The sequence below is a fragment of the Cricetulus griseus genome, assembly GCF_003668045.3.
Source record: "Cricetulus griseus strain 17A/GY chromosome 1 unlocalized genomic scaffold, alternate assembly CriGri-PICRH-1.0 chr1_0, whole genome shotgun sequence".
In the NCBI taxonomy this organism is placed as follows: domain Eukaryota; kingdom Metazoa; phylum Chordata; class Mammalia; order Rodentia; family Cricetidae; genus Cricetulus; species Cricetulus griseus.
In genome coordinates this window covers 249,748,374-249,771,039 of record NW_023276806.1, presented here as the reverse complement: position 1 = coordinate 249,771,039, position 22,666 = coordinate 249,748,374, and the positions used below count along the sequence as shown (strand labels likewise).

Genomic DNA, 22,666 nt, shown 5'->3' with positions numbered 1-22,666 from the left:
ATTTTCTTCCTGTTAAGAATCATTGTCTAGAGTCATGATCTGTCCTAGAATCTGGTGTACTGAAGTCTTTGTGGTGCTGTTTGCTGCTCTGGGTCTTTGGAATGTTTTTATGTCAGCAGCTGATACTCACTCCCATTGAGAAACACTACCATAACAGTGATGCTCTCTCTGGAACCACCTTCTAAAGCAGCCCTTACTAGTTCATGGCCAATGTACTCAGCTGCACCTTCATAGAAATTCTTAGCATATAGTTCTTTCTCGCTTCCCGTCTTACTGTCTATAGTGCGTGGGCTGTTAGTTTCTTTCTTGCTGTGAGTGTCATAATTAGTCATTTCTGGAGGAAATGTTTCTGCATTTTTAGCCTGATTAATGCAAGCTTGAGAAAATACTGAATCAGATGACCTTTTTGTTAGATTAGTAGTTGATACATCTTCCTCATATTCAGGTTTGTACTGGAACAGCACACGGATGTTACTGTCTGATAGGGAGAAAGGCTCTTTAGATGGCCGGGATTTGTTTTCAGGACCAGAACACATTTCTTTATATGCATGAAACAAGGTAATTACCAGTGCAGTGACTTCCTTCTTGTCCAGAACTTCCCAGAGCCCATTAGTGGCTAAGATGAGAAACTGACATAAATCATCTATAGGGACAGAAATTGTTTGAGGTGCTGGAATAATGGACTTCTTCAGTGTGAGGCTTCCATGGAATCCAAGACCCCTGGTGGTTTTTATGTGCCCTTCCAGGAGGCCATTTGAACTGATTACTGCTCCTGTCCGAAGTACTCTTCTTCTCTCCTTGGTGTTTCGTGTGGTATGTTCTTTGGTCAGGCAAAACCCTTTTCCATTTCGGCATAAGATTGCTTGCACATTACCTAAAAGGGTGTTTTGTTTTTTTTTTAATTTTTTAAAGAGAGAGATCTAATTATCAGTTTGTGTTAAATTGTATTACTAATTTTGTTTCAACACTAAACACAAAGTAAATTTTTTTAGAATACTTAAGCTGAACACTATATAAATACAATTTTGAACTGGGAAACCACCTAATTCGAATATAAGTGATAACCAGTAGCATTTAAAATACTTAAACTACAGGTCATAAACTTCTAAATCAAGTTTTTATGGAACTATCAAAATTCGATTTTTACTATTAGCATCTATGTGGCAGATGTTTAAAATATTCAAATAAAGCCTTTTATGGCTAATTTGTGGGTATGTGCACGTGAGGAAGGTAGAGGCCAGAAGAGAGTATTGGATCCCCTAGAGCTGAAGATATAGTTTGTATGAGCCACCAAACATGGGTGCTGGGACTGAATTCTAATCCTCTGGGGAAGCAGCAGGTGTTCTTAAACACTGAAACATCTTTGCAAACAAAACTTGAGTGTTGGAGAGAGAACTCATCAGTAAAGAGCACATACTGGCAGAAAACCCGAGTTCAGTTGCTAGCACTCATGTAGGTTGGTACACAACTGCTTGTAATTCCAGGTCTAAGGAGATCTGATACCCTTGGTCTCTGCACCTGTATTTGTGTGCACAGATCCACACATATACACATAAAAATAATAAACCCTGAAAGAAACAAAAGCTTTTTGGGGTTGGTAAGAGGGTTAGTAGGTTAAGGCACCTGCTGCCAAGCCTGATAACCCTGATTTCCATCCCTGGATCCCACATGGTGAGAACAACTGGCTCCTGCACGTTGTCCTCTGACCTCCATATGTAGGTACACACAGAGACACACAACATAAAGTCAAAAACTGTAAATGGCCAAAGTTAAAACCTTCTGTGATGGGTGATTAAACCGTAAGTTCTGTAAAACTTTCTATTATATTAGGGAAATGGGCTGCCACATTAAATCCTGCAGTTGGAAACTGAAGTCTTCAGTAAGTGATGGCAGTTGAGATGAACCTGTGATATTTGCATCATATTGTTTCATTGGTGTTGTGAGGTCTAAACATGGTCTGAGCAAATTAAAAGATGTTGTTAGAGGAGGGGGCTTGGATTCCCCACACACAAAACTTTAGAATCATTGTATGTGTAACAACAGGCAATGGCTCTTGGTACAATTGTGATTCACAAGTTGTCTGAGGTGACATTGGTATCTGAATACTCTATCCTTGAAAATTAAAATTCCTATTTTAATCTGCCAAGTCTGAAAGTAAAATATTGTGAGGCCATTGAGATGGTTCAGTGAGTAGAAGCTGTTGATGACCTGAGTTTGATCTCTTGGAACCCATGTGAAAGGAGAGAACCTGCTTCTAAAAGCTGTCCTTGACCTCAACATGTATGCTGTGGCTTATATGCACATGTACCATACATTTTAAAAATAAGAATATTTGCTGAGTGATGGTTGCAAGCCTTTAATCCCAGCACTTGGGAGGCAAACAGATGGATCCCTGAGTTTGAGGCTAGCGTCATCTACAGAGTGAGTTCCAGAACAGCCAGGGCTACACAGAGAAACCCTGTCTCAAACAAACAAAAATGTGGTCTTAAACATAGAGGTGTACTTGGAATCAAATTTTGTTGCTATTGAGTTTAATTCTGTTCCTTCCATTTTTAACTCGTTTTTGTTTTGTTTTGAGATAGAATGTCAATGTATGGCCCAGACTGACCAATATTTTGGACAAAGGAAAAAAAAAATCTAGGTTTAGGTGGCTGAAACACATACAACTGGTATGATTGGACAAAAACCCTGACTCAGTATCAGATGTTCCTTAGTATTGGCAAATTAACATAATGGAATGAATGATATTTGAGCTCTTGGGTTGGTTGCAAAATGTGACCCAAAATGGGCAAATGACGCTTCTGCAAACTGCAGGACCTGCATTTTGGTTATTGTTTTTTTATGCTTACTTGTGGATCTTCTGCTTTGACAAGTAGTCATTAATTCTTGGGTGTGGTGGGAATTATTATTTTGGGTTTTTGTTTGGTTTTTGTTTTTTCAACACAGGATTTCTCTGTATAGCCCTGGCTGTCTGGGAAATCACTCCATGGACCAGGCTAGCCTCAAATTCACAAAGATCCACCTGCCTCTGCCTCCCAAGTGCTGGGACTAAAGGTGTTCCATACCACCACCCAGCTTTGTTTTGAAACAGGCTTTATTTAGCTCAAACTGGCCTTGAACTCCCTTTGTAGCTGAGAATGTCTTTAAACTCCCTGTCTTCCTGCTTCTTGTGCCATCATGTCCTGTTCTTCTGAGTCTTACACATTCTAGGTAGGCACTCTCTGCAAACTGGCTTTAAGTCAGTAGCTGGATCCTGTCAGGTTCTAAGTAATTGTCACCAGCAAAGCAACACCGAGTGGCATTTAACATGGCAACTGGGTGAACAATTAGGATGTAGTTCAACATCTCTCTTAAAATAGGGGGGAATGTATGTGTATGTGTAAATAATGGTACTGTAGCTTTAAAACTGAGGAGGGGGACATAGTTGAACTCCCAATGCTGATTACCATGTGGAATTCTTAAGCCTACTGAAGCACTGAAGAAAAGCTTGAATTCACATACCAACTTAAAGGGCAAGGTTGTAGGCAAGCATTTTGACTGACTTCTGTTAAGAGGGGGCTTGGTAAATTTAGCCGTATACCTGATTTGTGTGTGTTTCCCTGCCCTAACATACACAGAATCTAGATAAAGGTACTGAAATGGAAGATACATGAAAATACTCAGCATTTAAAAGTAGTAGTAAATCAGGAAAATAAGGCAAGTGGATCGTGAGTGTGAGGCCAGCCTGGGCTTACTATGACACCATTGTGTCCAAAAAAATTATAAGGGGGCTAACCCATCTCACTAAACAGTCCTGGGTAATGTACTGTTAAGTACCCCCATATTGATGAACTAATGAAGTTTTTTTTGTTTTGTTTCTTTTTGGTTTTTCGAGACAGGGTTTCTCTGTGTAGCTTTGGAGCCTATCCTGGCACTCGCTCTGGAGACCAGGCTGGCCTCGAACTCACAGAGATCCGCCTGCCTCTGCCTCCCGAGTGCTGGGATTAAAGGCGTGCGCCACCAACGCCTGGTGAAAGTATGAAGTTCTTAAGTCAAAGTAATAATAGGCAGGAAAGATGAGTCACTCTCTAAGAGCACTTGCTGCACTTCTGGAGGACCCCAGTTCAGTTTCTAGTATCCTATCAGTAGCACACAGCTGCCTGTAACTCCAACTCCAGGAGATCCAGTGCACTCTCTTAAAACTACCTGGCTACCTGGACATGGTGTACTAAATTCACAAAAATGCATAAAAATAATATATAATATATATATATATATATGTATGTATATATGTATATATATGTATGTATATATGTGTGTATATATAATATATATATATATATATATATATATATTGTACACACACACACACACCCCTACCTCTCTGGTGACTGACTAAATCTCAGAAAATGAAAAAAATAAGAGAGGGGGAGTGATTTGAGAACACTAGAAACCCTGAGTGGTGTGCAACTTTAATTCAAGCACTACAGAAGTAGAGGCAGTTAGAACTCTGAATTTTGAATTTCAGGCCAGCCATGGAGAAAGGAGATTGGGGAGGGGGGCTTAAGGTTATAATCTCACACTTGGGAGACTAAGTGAGGCAAAAGTTTACACAAGTTCAATACCAGGCTGGTCCACAAAGTGATGAGACCCTGTCTCACAAAAACAAGGGTTGAAGAGATGGCTTGGGGATTTAGAACACTTGCACTTGCAGAGGACCTAGGTTCAATTTCCCACACTCATATGGTGGCTCACAACCATCCATAACTCCAGTTCCAGGTGAACACCATCTTCTGAGGGTATCAAGTTCACACACAGGTCACATATGTACATGCTGTCCTAACATTCATATATATAATTAAATCTTTTGAGGTTTTTAATTTTTTATGATTTAAATAAGAGGGAGTATTGTTTGTTTTTTGTTCTTTTGGATTTTTAACCGGGGCCTGCCACCCAACTCCCAATTAGATCACACAGTGTCTTACTATTACTTATGAATGCCTGGCCTTAGATTAGCTCGTTTCTACCCAGATTTTCTTATCTTAAATTAACCCTCTGGGCTTTTTATCTTATTTCTGCATTATCTTACTTTCCTTCTTACTTTGAGGCTGGCTGGGTAGCTGAATATCTGGCCTCTGATGTCCTCCTCTCCTTGTTCTCTTGCTTGCTTGCTTACTCGTTTCTCCTATTTATACTCTGTGCCTTCCAGCCCTGCCTATCCTTTCTCCTGCCTCACTATTGGCCTGGTGTTTTAGACAGGCAAAGAATCACAGCTTCACACAGAGTTAAGCAAATACAGCATAAACAAAAGTTGCACACCTTAAAATAATATTCCCCAACAAGGAAGGGAGGAAAAGAAAGGCCAGTGAGATGGCTCAGTGGGTAAAGGTGCTTTTGCTGCCAAGTCTGATGACCTGAGTTCAATTCCCAGAAGCTACATTGTAGAAAACAAGAATTAACTCCTGAAGGTTGTCTGGCCTCCACACCTGTGCCATGGCCTGTGAGCACACACAAACATAGAACTCAGACCATCTGTAATTGAATATTTAATTGAAAGAAAACAAGAGAGTAAAACAGTGGAGATGGAGAAAGAAAAAGCTGTGGATGTGTTCCAATGAACTAACTAGTAAGATGAATCATACTCAAATGGCTTAAAAACAGAGAGAAATTTTCTAAGCAGCCACAAGGGGGAACCACATTCTGAACAGAAGAGCAAGAGTGACAAGAGACAGCAATGCCAGCCAGGCCAAACAGCAGACAGACTCCATCCACAAGGGAGAAAAACCTGTCAGTCTGGAGTTACACACCAAGTGAGCATTTCCTTTAAAAGTGAGAGGCAAATAATATCTTAAGGATTCATCACCAGCCTGTGCCTTTTTGCCTAGCACTTAGGAGGTTGAGTCAAGTGGATCCCAGCTTGAGGCCCTTCTGGATTACATAGTAAGTTACAGGACTGTCAGGGATATATAATAGACCCTGTCTCAAAAAAAAACAAAAATCCATCACTAGAGGATAGACATCACAGAGACCAAGGAAATTTTCCAGGCAAGGAATACCAGATGAACAAGTCTGTACAAAGGAGTTCCTAAAAGATACAACATTTTTTCTTACTGAAGCATATAAAAGATAACTGTTAAGGTAGTTTGAATGTAATTGGCCCCCATAAGCTCAGGGAGTGGCATTAGAGGTGGTGTGGCCTTGTTGGATGGAGTGTGTCCCTGGAGGCTGGCTTTGAGGCCTCATACTGCTCGCAATGTAGGACTCCGAGCCACCTCTCCAGCAGCACGTCTGCCTGGTCCCCATCATGATAATGGATGGAACCGCAATTTTTTTCCTTTACAGGAATTGCTGTGGTTGTGGTGTCTCTTCACAGCAATAGAAACCCTAGTTAAGTCAACTGTTAAAAAATGTAATACTATGCAGGACATATAAATATACATCATACAAATATTTACAAACAAATGTATTGTGTAATTAAAATAATGAACAAGACTATACCAGTAATCCCAGCACAGTGGAGTCAGAGGGAGGAGGTTCCAGGTCAGTCTTAGAAGCCAGAAAGAGTTAAAAGACACAAAACATGGGGCTGAAGAGCCAGATCAGGGATTAAGAGCACATACTACTTTTGAAGAGGACAACAGACAAAATGACAATGTTGAAGGAACATGTACAAATAGAACTTTTAACCATCACTAAGTAGATAGTAGCATGATGTCACCATTCTGGAAAGCTGTGATAATTCCACCCCCAGTATATGTATTGTGTGAGTATTTTAATCCCATAAAGATTTAATGACATAAACAGAAGATCAAGAAAAATTATAAGATAGAGTATAATGATAAGGACAAAAACTCAGCCAGGGCTGATTATAGGCTGACACCCCAGTTTTAAGAGGGTAAGGTAGCAGGACTATAAAGTCATGACAGGTCAAGTTTAAGACCACCCTTGAAACTTAGTGAAATTCTATGTCAAAACAACAAAATGGGCTGGAGATGTAGCTTGGTGATAGAAGATTTGCCTAGCATCTTAGCCAGTAGAAAGCCTGGAAAACTGAAAGAAAAATGGTTATTCCACTGATTAAAATTTGATACAGCATGGCTACTGAGCATGAAAACAGTGTTACACGTCTCTGGGAATGTAGCTCATTAGGGTGCTTGGCCAGCATTCACAAAGCCCTTGGTTGTATTCTCAGCACCAAGATTTACAGCACATGTCTGTAACTCCAACTCTAAAGAGGTGGAGGCTAGAGGATGGCAAGTTCAAGGAGATTCTCCTGGGCTTCATAGTGAGTCTGAGGCCAGCCTGGATTATAAGAGTCCTGGCCCCAAAAGTAAACAAAAGTTGTCCTAGCAGTTATAGTGAACCACTCTGAACAAGTATGCTGAGAAAAAAAATCAACTTTCCAGTCTCTCAAAAAGAGGCAGTGGGCTTCTTGTGTCTGTTTTTTTGTTTGGATCTAGCTAGCGTAGGTACTGTATTTACTTTTCACATGTATCAACATCTCTATTAATTACCTCATTTGTAATTTTAATTAAAAACTTTAATATGTGTATATGTGTGTGTACACATTACATTTTTACATTTTTATACACACAAATATGTATATATGTACAATATATGAGAGGGTGTGTGTGTGTGTGTGTGTGTGAAGTCAAGGACAATTTTTAGGAATCTGTTTTATTCCAACATGTAGTTTCAGGGATTGAACTCAGGTCAGCATCAGGTTTCTTAGCAAGGACCTTCACCTTCTGAGTCATCTCACCAGCCCCATTTGGAAAATTTAATGTCTTGTCACATTCAATGTTCTGTGTGACAGTTTCCTTCAAATTGAAAGATTCCATCCTGCAGGGGAGCTCCTTAAGCAGAAAGGCAACAACTCAAAGTAGTTTCAGGAAGTCACTGAAACTCTAACCAAATCACAAGAGCCCTCCCTCCCAGAGTAAGCTATAAAGCTGCTGAGAGTCACTCTGGCAAGCCAAACTGCAAAAAGACTCTCAGGTATCTAAGACAAGCTGAAAAAAAAAAAAAAAAAAAAAAAAAAAAAAAAGGTCCTGAGGCCAGACAGCTACTTAGAAGAAGCAGAAACTGTATGTGCCTGGAAAAGGTTAAACCAGAGTCACTTGGGAAGATACTCTCCAACCTGTTGAGCTGCCTGCAAGCTGTACAGTGTGTTCCAGGTTCCCAGCGTTGTAAGGTATCACCCATGCTGGGTTGGACTTTGGTGGTGCAGCTATCTGTAATTCATTTCTGCCCCTCTAAGTAACCCTCTTCCATATTCCTGTAAGTTACCCCAATAAAACTCATTGGTTCACCAAGATGGACTTTGGTAGTATCTGTACTTTGATCTAGCATTGGATCCTTATCTGGGGCGAGTAGACGTGTGTGTTGTGTCTCACCAAGAAGTTTTGTCACACAACTATTATCAGCGCCTATAAAAATAGTTACAATTATTTGTGTGCCTACAATCTATAGGTAAAGTGGAGTTTTTTGTTTCTTAATTATTCAGTGCAATGTCTAGACATCAGCAAACCACTAAAAGATGAGTAATTCTGGAAGCAGTAGAGGTTTGCAGGCATTTACAATATTTAGATGCCTTGCATACACACCAGCATTTGCAATGTGTAGTACCCCAGAGATGACCTGTTGGTTCCTCTGGGAGGGATCCGTTTTTGCCCAGTCCTTACTGATGTTTGGGTTCTTAATCACACCCTCTAATACACAAGTGAGCGCAGAGCAGCCACTCCACCGAACCCGGGAAACCTCATTCCTTCCAAGCCGTAGGAGCCTATCCATCCTCCAAAACGCCTTTGCAAAGGCTTTGTGTATTTCCTCATACTCCCGTCTATTGGTTCTGAAGGTTTTGATTGTGGAATTGAAGGCGTCTTCTCTGGCCCTGTATTCTTCCTTGAACACAGTGTGAAAGGAATTTATCAGTTTTTGCTGCTCAGCTGTCATATGGTAGGAAGGATCCTGTTTAGCCAGTTGATGGAGAAGTAAAACCTGGAACTCTTTTGATGCCAGGTCTGCTGCTGCATCGCCATGGTGGCCATCAAACAAACCAAAAAAGCACACATTGGCTTTATCACCAAAAGCATTTGTGACCGTGAATTTGCCATTTGGGTCAGCTTTCCAGGTTGAATTACTGTTGCCACAGATGGCTACACCTTTAATGAGCAGGTGGCAGATTTTTGGAGAATGTGTAGAAGTCTGGCCAACCTTATCACAAAGTCTGAAGTTTGATGGGACTTGTTTCTTCCAAAGCAGTTCAAATGCATAGTTCATACTCTGAAGGACATTTTCACTGAACATAAAGGATGCCACTAGGTTAGAAATCACAAACTGTCTCTGAATGCTGACCATTGAGGGCTTCGGTTTCTTCCCTCCCATCCACTGGAAACCCAGTGTACTAAGAGCATTGTGATGTTTCTTATGGAGAAAAGTCCCAGCTAGTTTGATCTCTTGTTTGCAGACAGAGCAAGGGAATGTGACCTTTTGACCATTAATTAGCTTCTCATGGTCATTTGGGGTTCTTGATTTCCCAGGCTTTCCCTTTTTAACATCCTTTTTTCCGAATTTTGTCAGAGACTCATCCGAAGCATATATCCGGGGTTGGGAATCCCACTCTTTTGAACTCCAAAATACTCTAGAAGAAAGGTGAAATATGTTTACTGATCAGGAACTAGAGAGGTGACTCAGTGGTTAAGAGCACCTGTTGCTCTTGCATAGGACCCACATGAGGCCCATAACCATCACTAACTCATTCCGAGAAATCTGATGGCCTCTTCTGTGGGCACCACTTCGTATACATTTAGACAAACCAGAGTGTTCTTTGTAAATGGACGATTCCTGTCCCAGAACTACTCGGTCCCAAATACTTGGCAATTGCTTCCAAAATAACTTTAAATGTTCAGCCAATAGCTCAGGCTTGTTACTAGATAACTCTTACACTTAAATTAACCCTTAATTCTTAACAGTGTGTAGCCACATGGCTTGGTACCTTTTCTCAGTACAGCATTGTCATCTTGCTTCTCTGCTCGTGCTGGTGACTCTCTGACTCTGCCCTTCCTCTTCCCAGAATTCTCATAGTCTGACTCTTGCACTCAATCTCTTCCTGCCCAATAAGCTTTTATTTAACAATTAGTATAATTCACAGCAGTTCTTGTTAACTACCTCACTTAAAACAGTTAAGTCCCAATCTCAGTAGTAACTCCCCCCCCCATTTTGATCAATACTGGACCCAGGGCTTTGTATGTGCTAAGCAAGTGCAGTATTTCTGACCTACAGTTATAGCCTGTATTTAACATATATATATATAGATAGATAGAGAGAGAGAGAGAGAGAGAGAGAGAGAGTGTGTTGTGTGTGTGTGAATAGAGAATAGAGGAGGGAGGGAAGAAGGAAGGGAAGGAAGGAAGGAAATATTTGTTACAAGCCAGGAATGATGTCAACCCAACACACTTATAATCCCAGTACTGAGGAGTCGGAAACAAAATTGAGAATTTGAGACCAGCCTGGGTTATGTACTTAACTTGACTTAATTTAAATACACACATCCATAAATTTCCTGAGAGTCCTTCTGTAGCCTTCCTGCAGGAGGCCCTCTGCTTGTCCCATCTCCATTACCTGGAGAGTTCACTTCTTGGTGAAGACCCAGGGTCACCCTAACTCTTTTCCACTGAACATGTTGCGTTGTATCATCTGCCAGGTAATAGCAACACTTTCTATCAGGGGCCTTGAGTGGCATACTGTGCTGACTCAGGTAGGTGGTTTTTACTATTCTCCCTGTCTCCCATTCTGGTCTCTCTAGACCTTAGTTGCCCTTCCTCCCACCCCACTTCCATTTTCAGAGGACTACCCCTCTTGCTGCACACCCAGGGTTCCCTACCTCTTTGCCACTACCTAGGGAAGCCTTTTTTCCTAATCCATCTGCATTCCATTGTATCACACACCAGCCCAAAGAAACATTCTCTACAAGGGACCCCACAGCTACCACACTTTCCAGAGTGGGCAACAGCAACCAACCAAAGAACAGAACACCCACCCAACAAAGATAAGAATATATATATATATATATATATATATATATATATATATATATATATATATCCTCTCTCATACAATATATTCTGACCATAGATTTCCCTCACAGCACTCCCCCCAGTGTCCCCCAACCAACACTCTCCACCAGATTCGCTCCCCCACCCCATCTCCAGAAAAGAGCAGGCCTCCCACAGACATCCACTAAACATGGCACAATAAGACTAGGCACAAACCTTCACATCAAGGCTGGCCTAGGCAACACAGTAGGAGGAAAAGGTTCTGAGAGCAGGCAAACGAGTCAGAGACACCATACTCCCACTGTCAGGAAGCCTCCAAAACACCAAGTCAACAATCATATATGCAGAGGACCTAGCACAGACCCAGGCAAGCTCCATGATGGCTGCTTCAGTGTCTGTGAGCCCCCATGAGCTCACAGAGTTGATTCAGAAGACCATGTTCTTCTGGTGTCCTCAACTGCTCTGGCTCCCACGATTCTTACTCCCCCTTGTCTACCAGGTTCCTTGAACTCTGAGGTGAGGGACCAGAAGGAGACTGCCAACCTGGGCTCTTTGTCCACCTAATCATCTGAGCGGTGGCGGTGCATGCCTTTAATCCCAGGCAGAGGAGGATAGATCTCAGTGAGTAGGCCAGCCTAGTCTACAAAGTGAGACCCAGGAGATCTGGCTAGAACTGTTACACAGAGGAACTCTGCCTTGAAAAACAAAACAAAACAAGAATTCATTTATTTTTTTTAAATTATAATTAATTTGCCAGTCATATTTGATTTACTCTAGGTCTCCTGTTCATGGTCATCCAGCCATTTTAAGGTGAGATTCTTTCTTCCATCTCTTATATTTTTTTGGTGATGCCTGCCTTTGTAGTTCCTATTGTCTTACTTAGATTTTTCATTTCCAGAATTCCATCAATTTGTATTTTCTTTATTGTTTCTATATCCATTTTCAGGTCTTGAACAGTTTTATTAATTTTTGTCAACTTTTTCTTGTCTGTCTTTAAGGTATTTATTCATTTCCTCTTGAAGGATCCCTATTATCTTCATTGAGTTAACTTTAAGGTCATTTTCTTGTGCTTCAGCTATGTTGGAATATTCAGAACTTGCTGTATTATTTTAAGAAGTGTTACATTTGTTTATGCTGTGAAACATTTGCTTAATGAAGCAAAGATGTATTGAATTCTCTTATGTTGTATTTAACTCTGTGAAGCTGTTTTACTTTGCCTGTCTCAAACACCTGATTGGTGTAACAAAGAGCTGAATGGCCAATAGCAATGCAGGAGAAAGGATAGGTGGGGCTGGCAGGCACAGAGAATAAAAGAGGAGGAGAAATCTGGGAGGAGGAGATCAAGGAGCATGAAAAGGAAGAGAGGAAAACACTAGGGGCCCCCATACAGCCAGCCACAAAGTAGGAATGAAAGTAAGATACACAGAATAAAAAAAAAGAAAAAAAAAAAGGTAAGAGCCTAGAGTCAAAAGGAAGATAGGATAATTTAAGAAAAGCTTACAAGAAATAAGCCAAGCTAAGGTTGGGCATTCTTAAGTAAGAATAAGCCTCCATGTGGATTCATTTGGAAGCTGGGTTACACAGCATCTCAAAAAAACAAAGAGCCAAAAGAGCAAAAAGTATAAACAAGCAACAACGTAGTGGGTGTCTGGTGATGACATATTGCCTTCAATGCTGTTAATTGTGTTCTTATGCTGGCATCTAGGTATCTGTTTTGGGGTGATTGTAGATCTAGGTGCTGATTTCTGCGTTTGTCTTTGTTAGATGGGTGTTTTGTTTCTTGGTGTCTGTTTCCTCTCTGGTCTTATGGCTGGTATGGCCTTTGGCTGAACAGTGGGTCTCCACCAGAGTTGGGGGACTGGGACAGGGGCATGAGGAGGGATAGGGTGGAGGGGACACTGAGAAAGTGGATCAAACCCACAGGTAGGTGACCACTTGGAGTTGTGGTAGCCGAGTGGCCTCTGGTGAAGCAGGCAGCAGAAAATTTGTGTTTGTTTTTTGTTTCTTCAAGACAGGGTTTCTCGAACTCATTGGGATCTGCCTGCCTCTATCTCCCAAGTGTTAGTATTAAAGGCATGTGTCACCACTGCCCAGCTAGAAGAAAATATTTTTAACAAAAATTATAGAATAAAAATGTCACCAATCTAATAAAATTAGAGATGAAGCTGGGAACATTGCAACAGATAATTAATAGAGTCATGAAGACATTTAAAAATCTATATTCTGCCAAAATGGAAAACATGAAATGAATTTCTTGATATATATGGCCTATTGAAGTTAAATCAAGATAACATCAGCAATTTAAACAAGCCAATAATCCCTAGTGAAATAGAGTCACCCAGGAAAAAGTCTCCCAACCAAAACAGTCGTAGGAGCAGATGGATTCAGCAGAGAAATCTATCAGACCTTCAACGAGTTAATAAGAAACTTATTCCACAAAACAGAAACAGAGAGAACATTTCCTAATTATTTTTACAGAACCATCATTACCCCAATACCAAAAGCCACACAACGATCCAACCAAAAAAGAAAACTATAGGCCAATATCTCCTATAAACATAGATGCAAAAAAAATCAACAAAATATTTGCAAACTGAATCCAAGAATACATAAAAAAGATCACCACGACCAAATTGGCTTCATCTCAGAGATGCAGCAATGATTCACCGTACATTAAATATAATCCAACACAAAAACAGACTAAAATACAAAACCCACATGATTATTTCATTAGATAACAGAAAAGGCCTCTGATAAAATCTAAGACCCCTTTGTGATAAAAGTCCTGGAGAGATTAGGGATACAAGGGACATACCTCAACATAATGAAGACAAATTACAGCAAGCCCTCAAACAACATCAACCTAAACAGAGTCAAAGCAATTCCACTAGAATCAGGAACAAGACATGGTTGTCCACTCCATACCTATTTAATAGTTATTGAAGTCTTGGCTAGAGCAATATGATAACTGAAGGAGATCAAGGGAATACAAATTGGAAATGAAGAAAGCTTTATTTGTAGATGATATAATTTTGTACATAAAAGACCCTAGAAACTCCACCAGGGAACTCCTATAGCAAAATATTAAGATACAAAATTAACACACAAAAATCCTATATATAAATGACAGACTAAGAAAAAAATCAGAAATAGTGCCTTTTATAATAGCCTCAAATTTTGGGATAATTCTAACTAAGCATGTGAAAGATTTGTATAATAAAAAAATAATACAATGAAGTTAAGAAAATTGAAGAAGACACCAGATTATGGAAAGATCTCAGGTATTCATGGAATTGTAGGTTAATACTGTGAAAATGGCCATCCTATCATAAGCAATATACAGATTCAAACCATTCTCCATCAAAACTCCAGAACAATTTTTCACAGAAATTGAATAAACAATTTTCTACTTCACATAGAAACAGAAAAAAAAAAAACCCACTGGATAGTTAAAACAACCATGAAAAACAAAACTGCTAGAGGCATCACCATCCCATATTTTAAATTGTGTTACAGAGCTATAGTAATAAAGACAGAATATTAGCAAAAACAAATGAGGACAGTCTGGTTTACAGAGCAAATTCCAGGACATCCAGGACTACACAGAGAAACCTGTTTCAAAAACAAATAGAAAGTTTTGGTGTGTGATTTTTTTTGTTTTGTTTCGTTCAGCTATTGGGTTTTTCTGGGGGAGTGGGGTGAGATCTTACTGTTTCTTGTTTTCTAAGTTTTATAATCTTAGATTTGTTTTCTAAGTTTTATAATCTTAGATTTCATGGGCTGGAGAGATGGCTCAGAGGTTAAGAGCCCTGACTGCTCTTCCTGGGGTCCTGATTTCAATTCCCAGCAACCACATGGTGGTTCAAAACCATCTGTAATGAGATCTGGTGTCCTCTTCTGACCTGCAGGCATACATGCAGATGGAACACTGTATACATAATAAATAAATCTTGAAAAAAAAAGAATTTATAATCTTAGATTTCATATTATGATTCATTTTTAATTGATTTTGTATGATGTGACATATAGCTCTTAGTTCTCCAGGTATGTAGTACAGACTTTAATTTTTTCAAAATTATCTTGTCATAGCTTTTTTCTCTACCAAGATTTGCCTTTTCATACTTGTCAACATCAGTTGTCTGTATGTGGGTGCTCGGGCTCATTTTTGAGCACTTAACTCTGTTGCACTGAGCTCTTTATCTACATTACACAAATGCTCTATTCTTCTTACTATGAGCTTGCAATTCTTGAAACAAAGTAGAGTTGACCCTGATATTTTTCAAGGCTATTTGGTCATAGATCACTTCCATTTGGATCTGAATTACACAATCCCTTTGTTGATTTAAAAAAAAATTATAAGTTCTGGGATGAAAACAAAAACTTTCCTGAAAGGCAAATAATTTTGGATTTGTCATTTTCAGCCAATACTATGTGGTGAACAGAAAGTTTTAATATAAAGCAAAGCAACACAGTGAGTTGGGCATATTTGCTTCTTGGAAGGCTGAGACAGGCCTACTTCCTTATTGAGGCCAGTCTCAACTTAGTAAGATCTTTCTGAAAATAAAATGTCTGAAAGTTATAGTTAGGCTCAAAAGATGGCTCAGGGGTAAAGGCACTTGCATTCTACCAAGCCTGATGAGTTTGATCTCTAGGACCCCTGCCGTAGGAAGGAAAACTGACTGTGACCTCTACACACTTGATAGAGTATATGTGCATCCTGTTCTCGAACACACAAATAAATGTACACTCTAAAAAACAGCATTTTAGCTGGTAGTAGTTTGGCATAGTGGCTTTCTGTAAGTTCAAGGACAGCCTGGTGTACAACCTAGATGGTTTCAGGTCATCCAGAGCTAGATATAAGATCTTTAAATAAAGCTGGGAATAGTTTGGTGGTAGAGCTACATGTCTACTGTGTACAGGCCCTGTATTCAACTGCCAAACAAAGCCAAAAAAAAAAAAAAAAAAAAAAAAAAAAGCTGAAATGGCAAAAGTTCATTGTTTGATGATGATAAAAAAAAAAGAAAATAGAAGAGGAAGAAGAAACTTTATAGAATCCATGAATGATGATACATACGTTTAAGCATGGAACGGAGGAGGCAGAGGCAGGAGGCTTATAAGCTTGAGACCCTCCTGGGATACACAGAAATATGCTATTGTCACAAAAACAGAAACATGGACCTGAGGCCTGCACTGGGCTCCTGGACCATCTGCCACACATCCAGAGTGCTGTGGTGATACAACACTTCTGTTCTGGTTTCTTTTGAGACAGGCTGTAGCCCTGGCTGGCTTGGAAGTCACTCTGGAGCCTGGACTCACTCCAGTTAACAGTAGTGCTTACTCTCCAGAGTGCTGGAATGGCAGGCTACCTGTCTAGCTAGGGGTAACAGCACTTGCAAGGATAAAAAACAGGAGGGTCGGGCTGGAGAGATGGCTCAGAGGTTAAGAGCACCTTCTGATTTTCTTGCCTCCACTTCAAGATGCTAGGACGACAGACATGTGCCGACACTTGCATCTCCTGCTGTGGATCAAATCCAGGCCTTCATCATGCTAAACACTCATACAACCACCTAAACTATATCCCAAAGGTTTTAAGCTATTTTGAATAAAATGTATATTAAATTTTCATTTGCTTTTTAAAAATAATGTGCATGTGGAGGATATAATTTTATGAGCTGTGATGGCCTTTGGGGGCTTAATCTGAAGTAATAAAACATAGCAATAAAATGACCCCTAACAACATTCTGCTATACCTATAAATCAGTATCTCATTTGGCCATCATCACAGAAGCTTCCTCCTACAGTGGATGGGAACTAATACACAGACTACACGTAGTCAATGTATAGAGAGTAAGTGACTTTGAAATACTTGGTCCAAAATAGGATGCCTTCATTAAACCGCTTCCTTAGATGCTCAAGGATGTATGCAGAAGAAGAGGAAAAGACTGCAGGAGTCAGAGGTAATGGATAACTCCTAGGAGTATATTACAGACACACAGGTGTGACATACATATGAATTCATGGAGTCTATGGCAGAATGTACAGGACTGCACAAGTCCCAGCCAGTGCTAAGAAGTAGACAGAAGCCCCTCTTCCTAAGCTAGAAGCTATCTCCAATTGACAATCACTTGCAAAGGGAAACGTTAACTTTCTCCAATGGAGTATCTTGCTGGTTATGTAAACCAATCATCAGGGCTAGCCTCATGCAAAGCAGTAGATGGCCAAGACAAAATGGACTCAAAGGTATTTCCGCAAATATTTTTTGCCTCATTTTGGTTTGTTTTGGCATTTTTAAAAAATCTTACTGGTCTTTTGCTTCTACATTATGGTTTCTGTGTTTCTTGAGCTTTTATTTTTATTCTTTCTTGTAGTTTATGGGATTTTCTGTTTGCTTTTTTTTTCTTTTTTTCTTTTTGCCTGTTTTCTAAAGAGAGAGATAGATAGTATGAAATTGGGTGGGTAGTGGTGTGGGGAAGACATAGGAGAAGGTGAGGGAAGGGAACCAATTATAGAGAATATACTGTATAAATTATTTTCTAGTAAAGATTGAAAAAGAATACTCTGGATATAATTATCAATTGATGGTTTTTTTGTTTTGTTTTGTTTTCAAGACAGGGTTTCTCTGTGTAGCTTTGGAGCCTGTCCTGGAACTCGTTCTGTAGACCAGGCTGGCCTCAAACTCAGAGATCTGCCTGTTTCTTCCTCCCAAGTGCTGGGATTAAAGGCATGTACCACCACCATCTGGCCTAGCCAGGTTTTTTTTTTTTTTTAGGTAAAAATATGTACTATTTGTTTTGTGTGTATCTATAACACAGCCCAGGTGTGAAAGTTAGAGCCGTAATTTCTCCTTCCACTATGTGGGTCTTGGGAAACAAATTCAGACAGACTCTCAGGCATCTGAGGTACTTTTTTAGCTTAAGGGTTTTGTTTTGCTTTTGTTTTTGCAATAGGATCTTATACAACACTAGCTTGTCTCTACCTTGCTATGTTGTCAAGTATAGCCTTGAACTTCTGGTCCTCCTGCAAATCACTATGCCTGACCTTCAACTTTTCATTTCATTTCTTTCTTTTTGTAAATTTCCAGGTATTGCCAGTGCTGTAATCCTAGCACCGAAGAGGCTGAAGATGTATTACCTTGATATCCCAGGCCAGCCTGGCTAACAGAATGAGGAATGCTGGAAAGATAGCTCAATGGTTACAAGTATCCAGTGTTCTTGCAGAGGACCTGAGTTCAGTTCCCAGCATCCCTAATGGGCACCTCCCAACTCTCTTTGATTCTGCTTCTAAGGAAATTTCACATCTCTGGTCTTCATGGGTACCTGTCTTCATGTGCAAACACATACACATACACATAATTAAAATATGGACTAGACTAGGCTGGGCTAGGTGCTGACAGTGCACTGTCTTGGAAAGACAAAAAAAAAAATGTGGGCTGGGCATGGCAGCACATGTCTTTAATCCCAGCATTCAAGAGGCATAGGCAAGCAGACCTCTGTGAGTCTGAAGCCAACCTGATCTACATAATAAGTGAGTACAAGGTCAGCCAGGGTACCATAGTGATATCCTGTTTCAAAAAGAAAACAACAAAAACAATAAAATAAAATAACAAGGGCTGGAGAGTTGACTTAGCAGTTATACTTGGTATTCTTGCAGAGACCCTGGGTTCAGCTCCCAGCACCCACATGACTCCAGTTCCAGAGCATCTGATAGACACCCTCTTCCATCTTCTGAGAGCACCAAGTATGCATATGTCTGCCAGCAAAACAATCATACACATTAAACACACACACACACACACACACACACACACAGAAGTTAAAATGAGGTGGGGTAGGGTAAAATTGCAGCTAGTGAGATGAATCAGTGGCCAGTGGTGCTTACACATAAGCCTAACCTGAACTCCATTTCAGAAGTGCAAAGGTGGAAGCTGTCCACTGCTCTCCACATGTGCACCAATGGTATGTATGCACACACACACATCATGAGCACACATATAAACTATAATAACACATGTGAATGGATGGGCATTGTGGGGCGTGCCTTTAATTCCAGCACTAAGACCAGCCTGGTCTACATAGCAAGTTACAGGATAGCCAGAGATATAGAAAGAGACTCTTATCTCGAAAAAAAATAGTAATAATATATTTTAAATAATTTTTAGGGGACTAGAGAGATAGCTCAGCAGTTAAGAGTGCATATTGCTCTTGTAGAAAGCCCAAGTTCAATTCCCAGCCCCCATGTTCATGGAGGGGATCTGATGTCACACACACACACACATACACACACACACCATAATACACGTAATTTTATAAGTAAATCTTTAACAAATAAAACAGATGACTCAGAGGTTAAGTGCACTTTCTGAGCAATCGTGAGAACTATGAGTCAGATTCCAGCTTCCACTAAACAACTGGGTATCACATGCATACCTGTAACCCCAACTCTGAGGAAGGTGAAGTTAGGAAGATCACTATATCTTGCTGGCTTGTAGTGCAGTCAAGAAAGCCCAAAGCTCAGGGTCAGGGAGCAATGCCTCAAAAGCAATAGACAAGGAGTGATGGAGGAGGACTTGATGCTCTTTTGACCCCATGGGTGCCTACACATAATCTTTTTAAGAGTGAAAGTAAATAAATACCTTACAGGAGGATTCATGTTCCTTTGGGTGTTATACTTTTCTCTGTCCTCACTTTGCTCCATTTGCAGACCTTTGTTCTTCTATCTTGAGCACAGGTGGAGAGTAGGGGAGAAAGGAGGCTAATGAGGCGGGAGAGAGGAGAGGAGGAGGAGGGAAGTGCCTATGGCAAGCAGTGAAGGGGACAGTAATGGACAGGTGAGGGCCCCTCTGATAGACGGGTGCTCCCTGTTAGAATGTTAAGCATCTCACCTGGAATTTCAGCCACAGCAACCTTTGTGATCCAGGACTTGAAACAGTAGGTCACACAAGTACTAGCCAACTTCCTGTGGAATTTCTAAAGGAGGTCCCAAGCTTTAAATGTACCATCTTGCACCTATTCCACAGAACAAAACAGATGTGGGTTTTCTTGGGTTCTTTTTTTTTTTTTTTTCTGGTTAATTGTGGGATTTTGAAGGAAGAGCTAGCCAGTAGCCAGTGAGATGACTTGGTAGCAAAAGGCTTTGCTGCTAAAGCTGGCAACCTGGGTTGGATCTCAGAATCCACATAGTAAGAAAGAGCTGACTCTTCTACGTGGCCTCTGATAACCAACATACGTATGTAACACAAAAAATAAAACTCAGTGACAGATATTGGGGGTCGAGTTGAAAGATCAAAGAAGCAAAGCAGCCAAGCCACTAGCTCTTACCTCTACCCAGGTAAAACAATCATGCCCTGTATGTGGCTGGAGATTAACTGCCCAAATGTGACTGGAGACCAAAATGTCCCAGACTGAATATCTGCTACTAACTTATATACCGCAAGTGCTGGGATTAAAGGCATGGGATCCCAAGTGCTGAGATCACCTTTGTGTGAACAGTTTCTCTTTTAAACTGGGTCAATTTTGTGTAGCTAATGTGGCCTTGAACTAACAGAAATCCATCTACCTCTGTCTCCTGAGTCCTGGGATTAAAGGTGTGTGCCACCACCACCTAACTTCTATAGCTAACTAGTGTAGCTGGCTTTGCATTCTGATACTTCGGGCAATCTTTATTAAATCATAATATATCACCATGGGGGGTGGTTTTTAGGAGAGATTAGTGATTTTTAGCCTGTCTTTCTCTCCAAGTTGCTTTTGGCCATGGAGTTTTATCACAGCAATAGAAACCTTAACTAAAGCAGATGAATTTGGCTTGTAAACACAGGAGTCTAGTCTATCCTGTAACTTGTTATTATTCTGCCTCTACTTCTAAGGGATTACACCTCCTACTCCCTATTTCTTGTCATGTGATGCCCAGGGTCACCCTGGGGCTCTACCAACAAGAAGGCCAACACCAGATGCAGTGACCTGTTCTTGTGTCTCCCAAACAGAAAGCCAAGATAAACTTAAAAAAAAAAAAAAAAGACAAGTTCTCACTGTGGCCTCACGCTCGATTTGTGGTACCAGTTGTCAGCTAATTTGTGGTAATGCTCCCAGGTGCTAGGGCTGCACCAACATGTCCTGCATATAAATTACTTTTCTTTCTGGGGTTAAAAAGAGAAAAATCATTATGATGTTTCCAAATTGCTAATTTAGTTTTACCCCTACTAACAATATAAGCAATAGTGGAGAGGCTACCTTAAATGTCCTTCCCTGATAATGAGATTGATGACTACCTTATATGCCATCCTAGAGCCTTCATCCAGTAGCTGATGGAAGCAGAAGCAGACACCCACAGCTAAACCCTGAGATGAACTCTTGGAATCCAGTTGCAGAGAGGGAGGAGTGATGAGTAAAGGGGTCAGGACCAGGCTGGAGAAACTCACAGAAACAACTGACCTGAACAAGTGGGACTTCATGAACCCCAGACTGATAGCTGGAAAACCAGCATAAGATGACCCAGACCCCCTGATCATGGGTTTCCGTTAGGCATTCTGTAAAAGGCAACACTAAAGACATAGTCAAATAGTCCTTGGGCTCCTGTTAGTTGCTCATGGGAAGCAGCAATGACTAGGTATAACAACAAAGGTGGTACATTATGAAAAATGCTGACAATCAGAAAAGGGAGAGAGAAGAGGGGAGGAAGGACCCCATGTGAGTAGTTGCCACATTTTGTTTTCAAATTATCTGTAAACTTAAAATTGGGTATTAAGATTTATTTTTATGTGTCTGTGTGAGTTTATATGCACATGAGTGTTGGGCCTGAAGAGGCCAGAAGAGGTGTCAGCTATCCTAGAGCTGAAGTTAAAGGAGGCTGTAAACTTGCCTGATGTGGGTGCTGGGAACAAAACACAGGTCCTCTGGAAGAGCAGCAAGCTAGCTCTCTCTCTCTCTCTCTGTCTGTCTCTCTCTAATTTGCTTAAATGTATGTCTCTGTACCACATATATGTGTGGTCCCCACAGAGGCCAGAAGAGGGCACTGGAACTGGAGTTACAGATGGTTGTAACTAGTGGGTACTAGTAATTGATCCCAGGTCCATTGGCAAAGCAGCCAGTACTCTTACACATTGAACTATCTCTCCATCCCCCAGCAAGCACTTTTAACTATTAAGCCATCTTTCCAGACTATGTTTTTTAATTACAGTGTGTTTGTATACATGTGTATACAAACATGAGTTACAAGGAAATGAGTTACTGGATGCACATCCAGAAAAGTGTTCTAGAATGTTTGTATACACACACACACACACACACACACACACACACACACACACATACACACACACACCAAGCCGTGTTGCTCTTTAAAACTTTGTTTTGTCTGGACCTGAAGTTTCAGCTACTGGGAAGTCTGAGCTAAGTGGACCCCCAAGTTCAAAGCCTGCCTGGATTACAGAATGAGTTCAAGGCCAGAGTAGGTAATTTACTGAGACCTGTTTCAAAATAAAAGAATGAACAATGCCTGGGATGTTTCTCTGTGATAGGCATTTGCCCATATGTGCAAGGAGGCCCACCTAGTTTCAACCCCTGGTACCATGAGAAAGCTAAACAAACACAAAAATATAGTTAGGGTATGTGTTGTCTTGGCTTAGAGTTAGTTCA

At 40.6% G+C, this 22,666-nt stretch overlaps 1 protein-coding gene across 1 annotated transcript; it reads right to left on the bottom strand.

The window, feature by feature from the left end:
- Positions 1–32: 32 nt before the first annotated feature.
- Positions 33–10,662, bottom strand: Pp2d1 (protein phosphatase 2C like domain containing 1). Its single transcript, XM_035451461.1, has 3 exons — positions 10,640–10,662; positions 8,586–9,622; positions 33–874 (listed from the first exon to the last, which is right to left on the bottom strand). Exons 1-3 carry the CDS (start codon positions 10,660–10,662, stop codon positions 108–110), a joined length of 1,827 nt encoding a protein of 608 aa, XP_035307352.1. The 3' UTR covers positions 33–107.
- Positions 10,663–22,666: the final 12,004 nt, after the last annotated feature.

Bases quoted from the DNA above. Each gene is read 5' to 3' on its own strand.
- Pp2d1 (XM_035451461.1), bottom strand. From the start codon at position 10,662: ATGTTCAGTGGAAAAGAGTTAGG. The intron at 9,623-10,639 runs GTGACCCTGGGT...CCTTTCTTCTAG, and splicing joins TTCAGTGGAAAAGAGTTAGG to AGTATTTTGGAGTTCAAAAG. The intron at 875-8,585 runs GTGTGTATGCAA...ACACCCTTTTAG, and splicing joins ACTACACATTGCAAATGCTG to GTAATGTGCAAGCAATCTTA.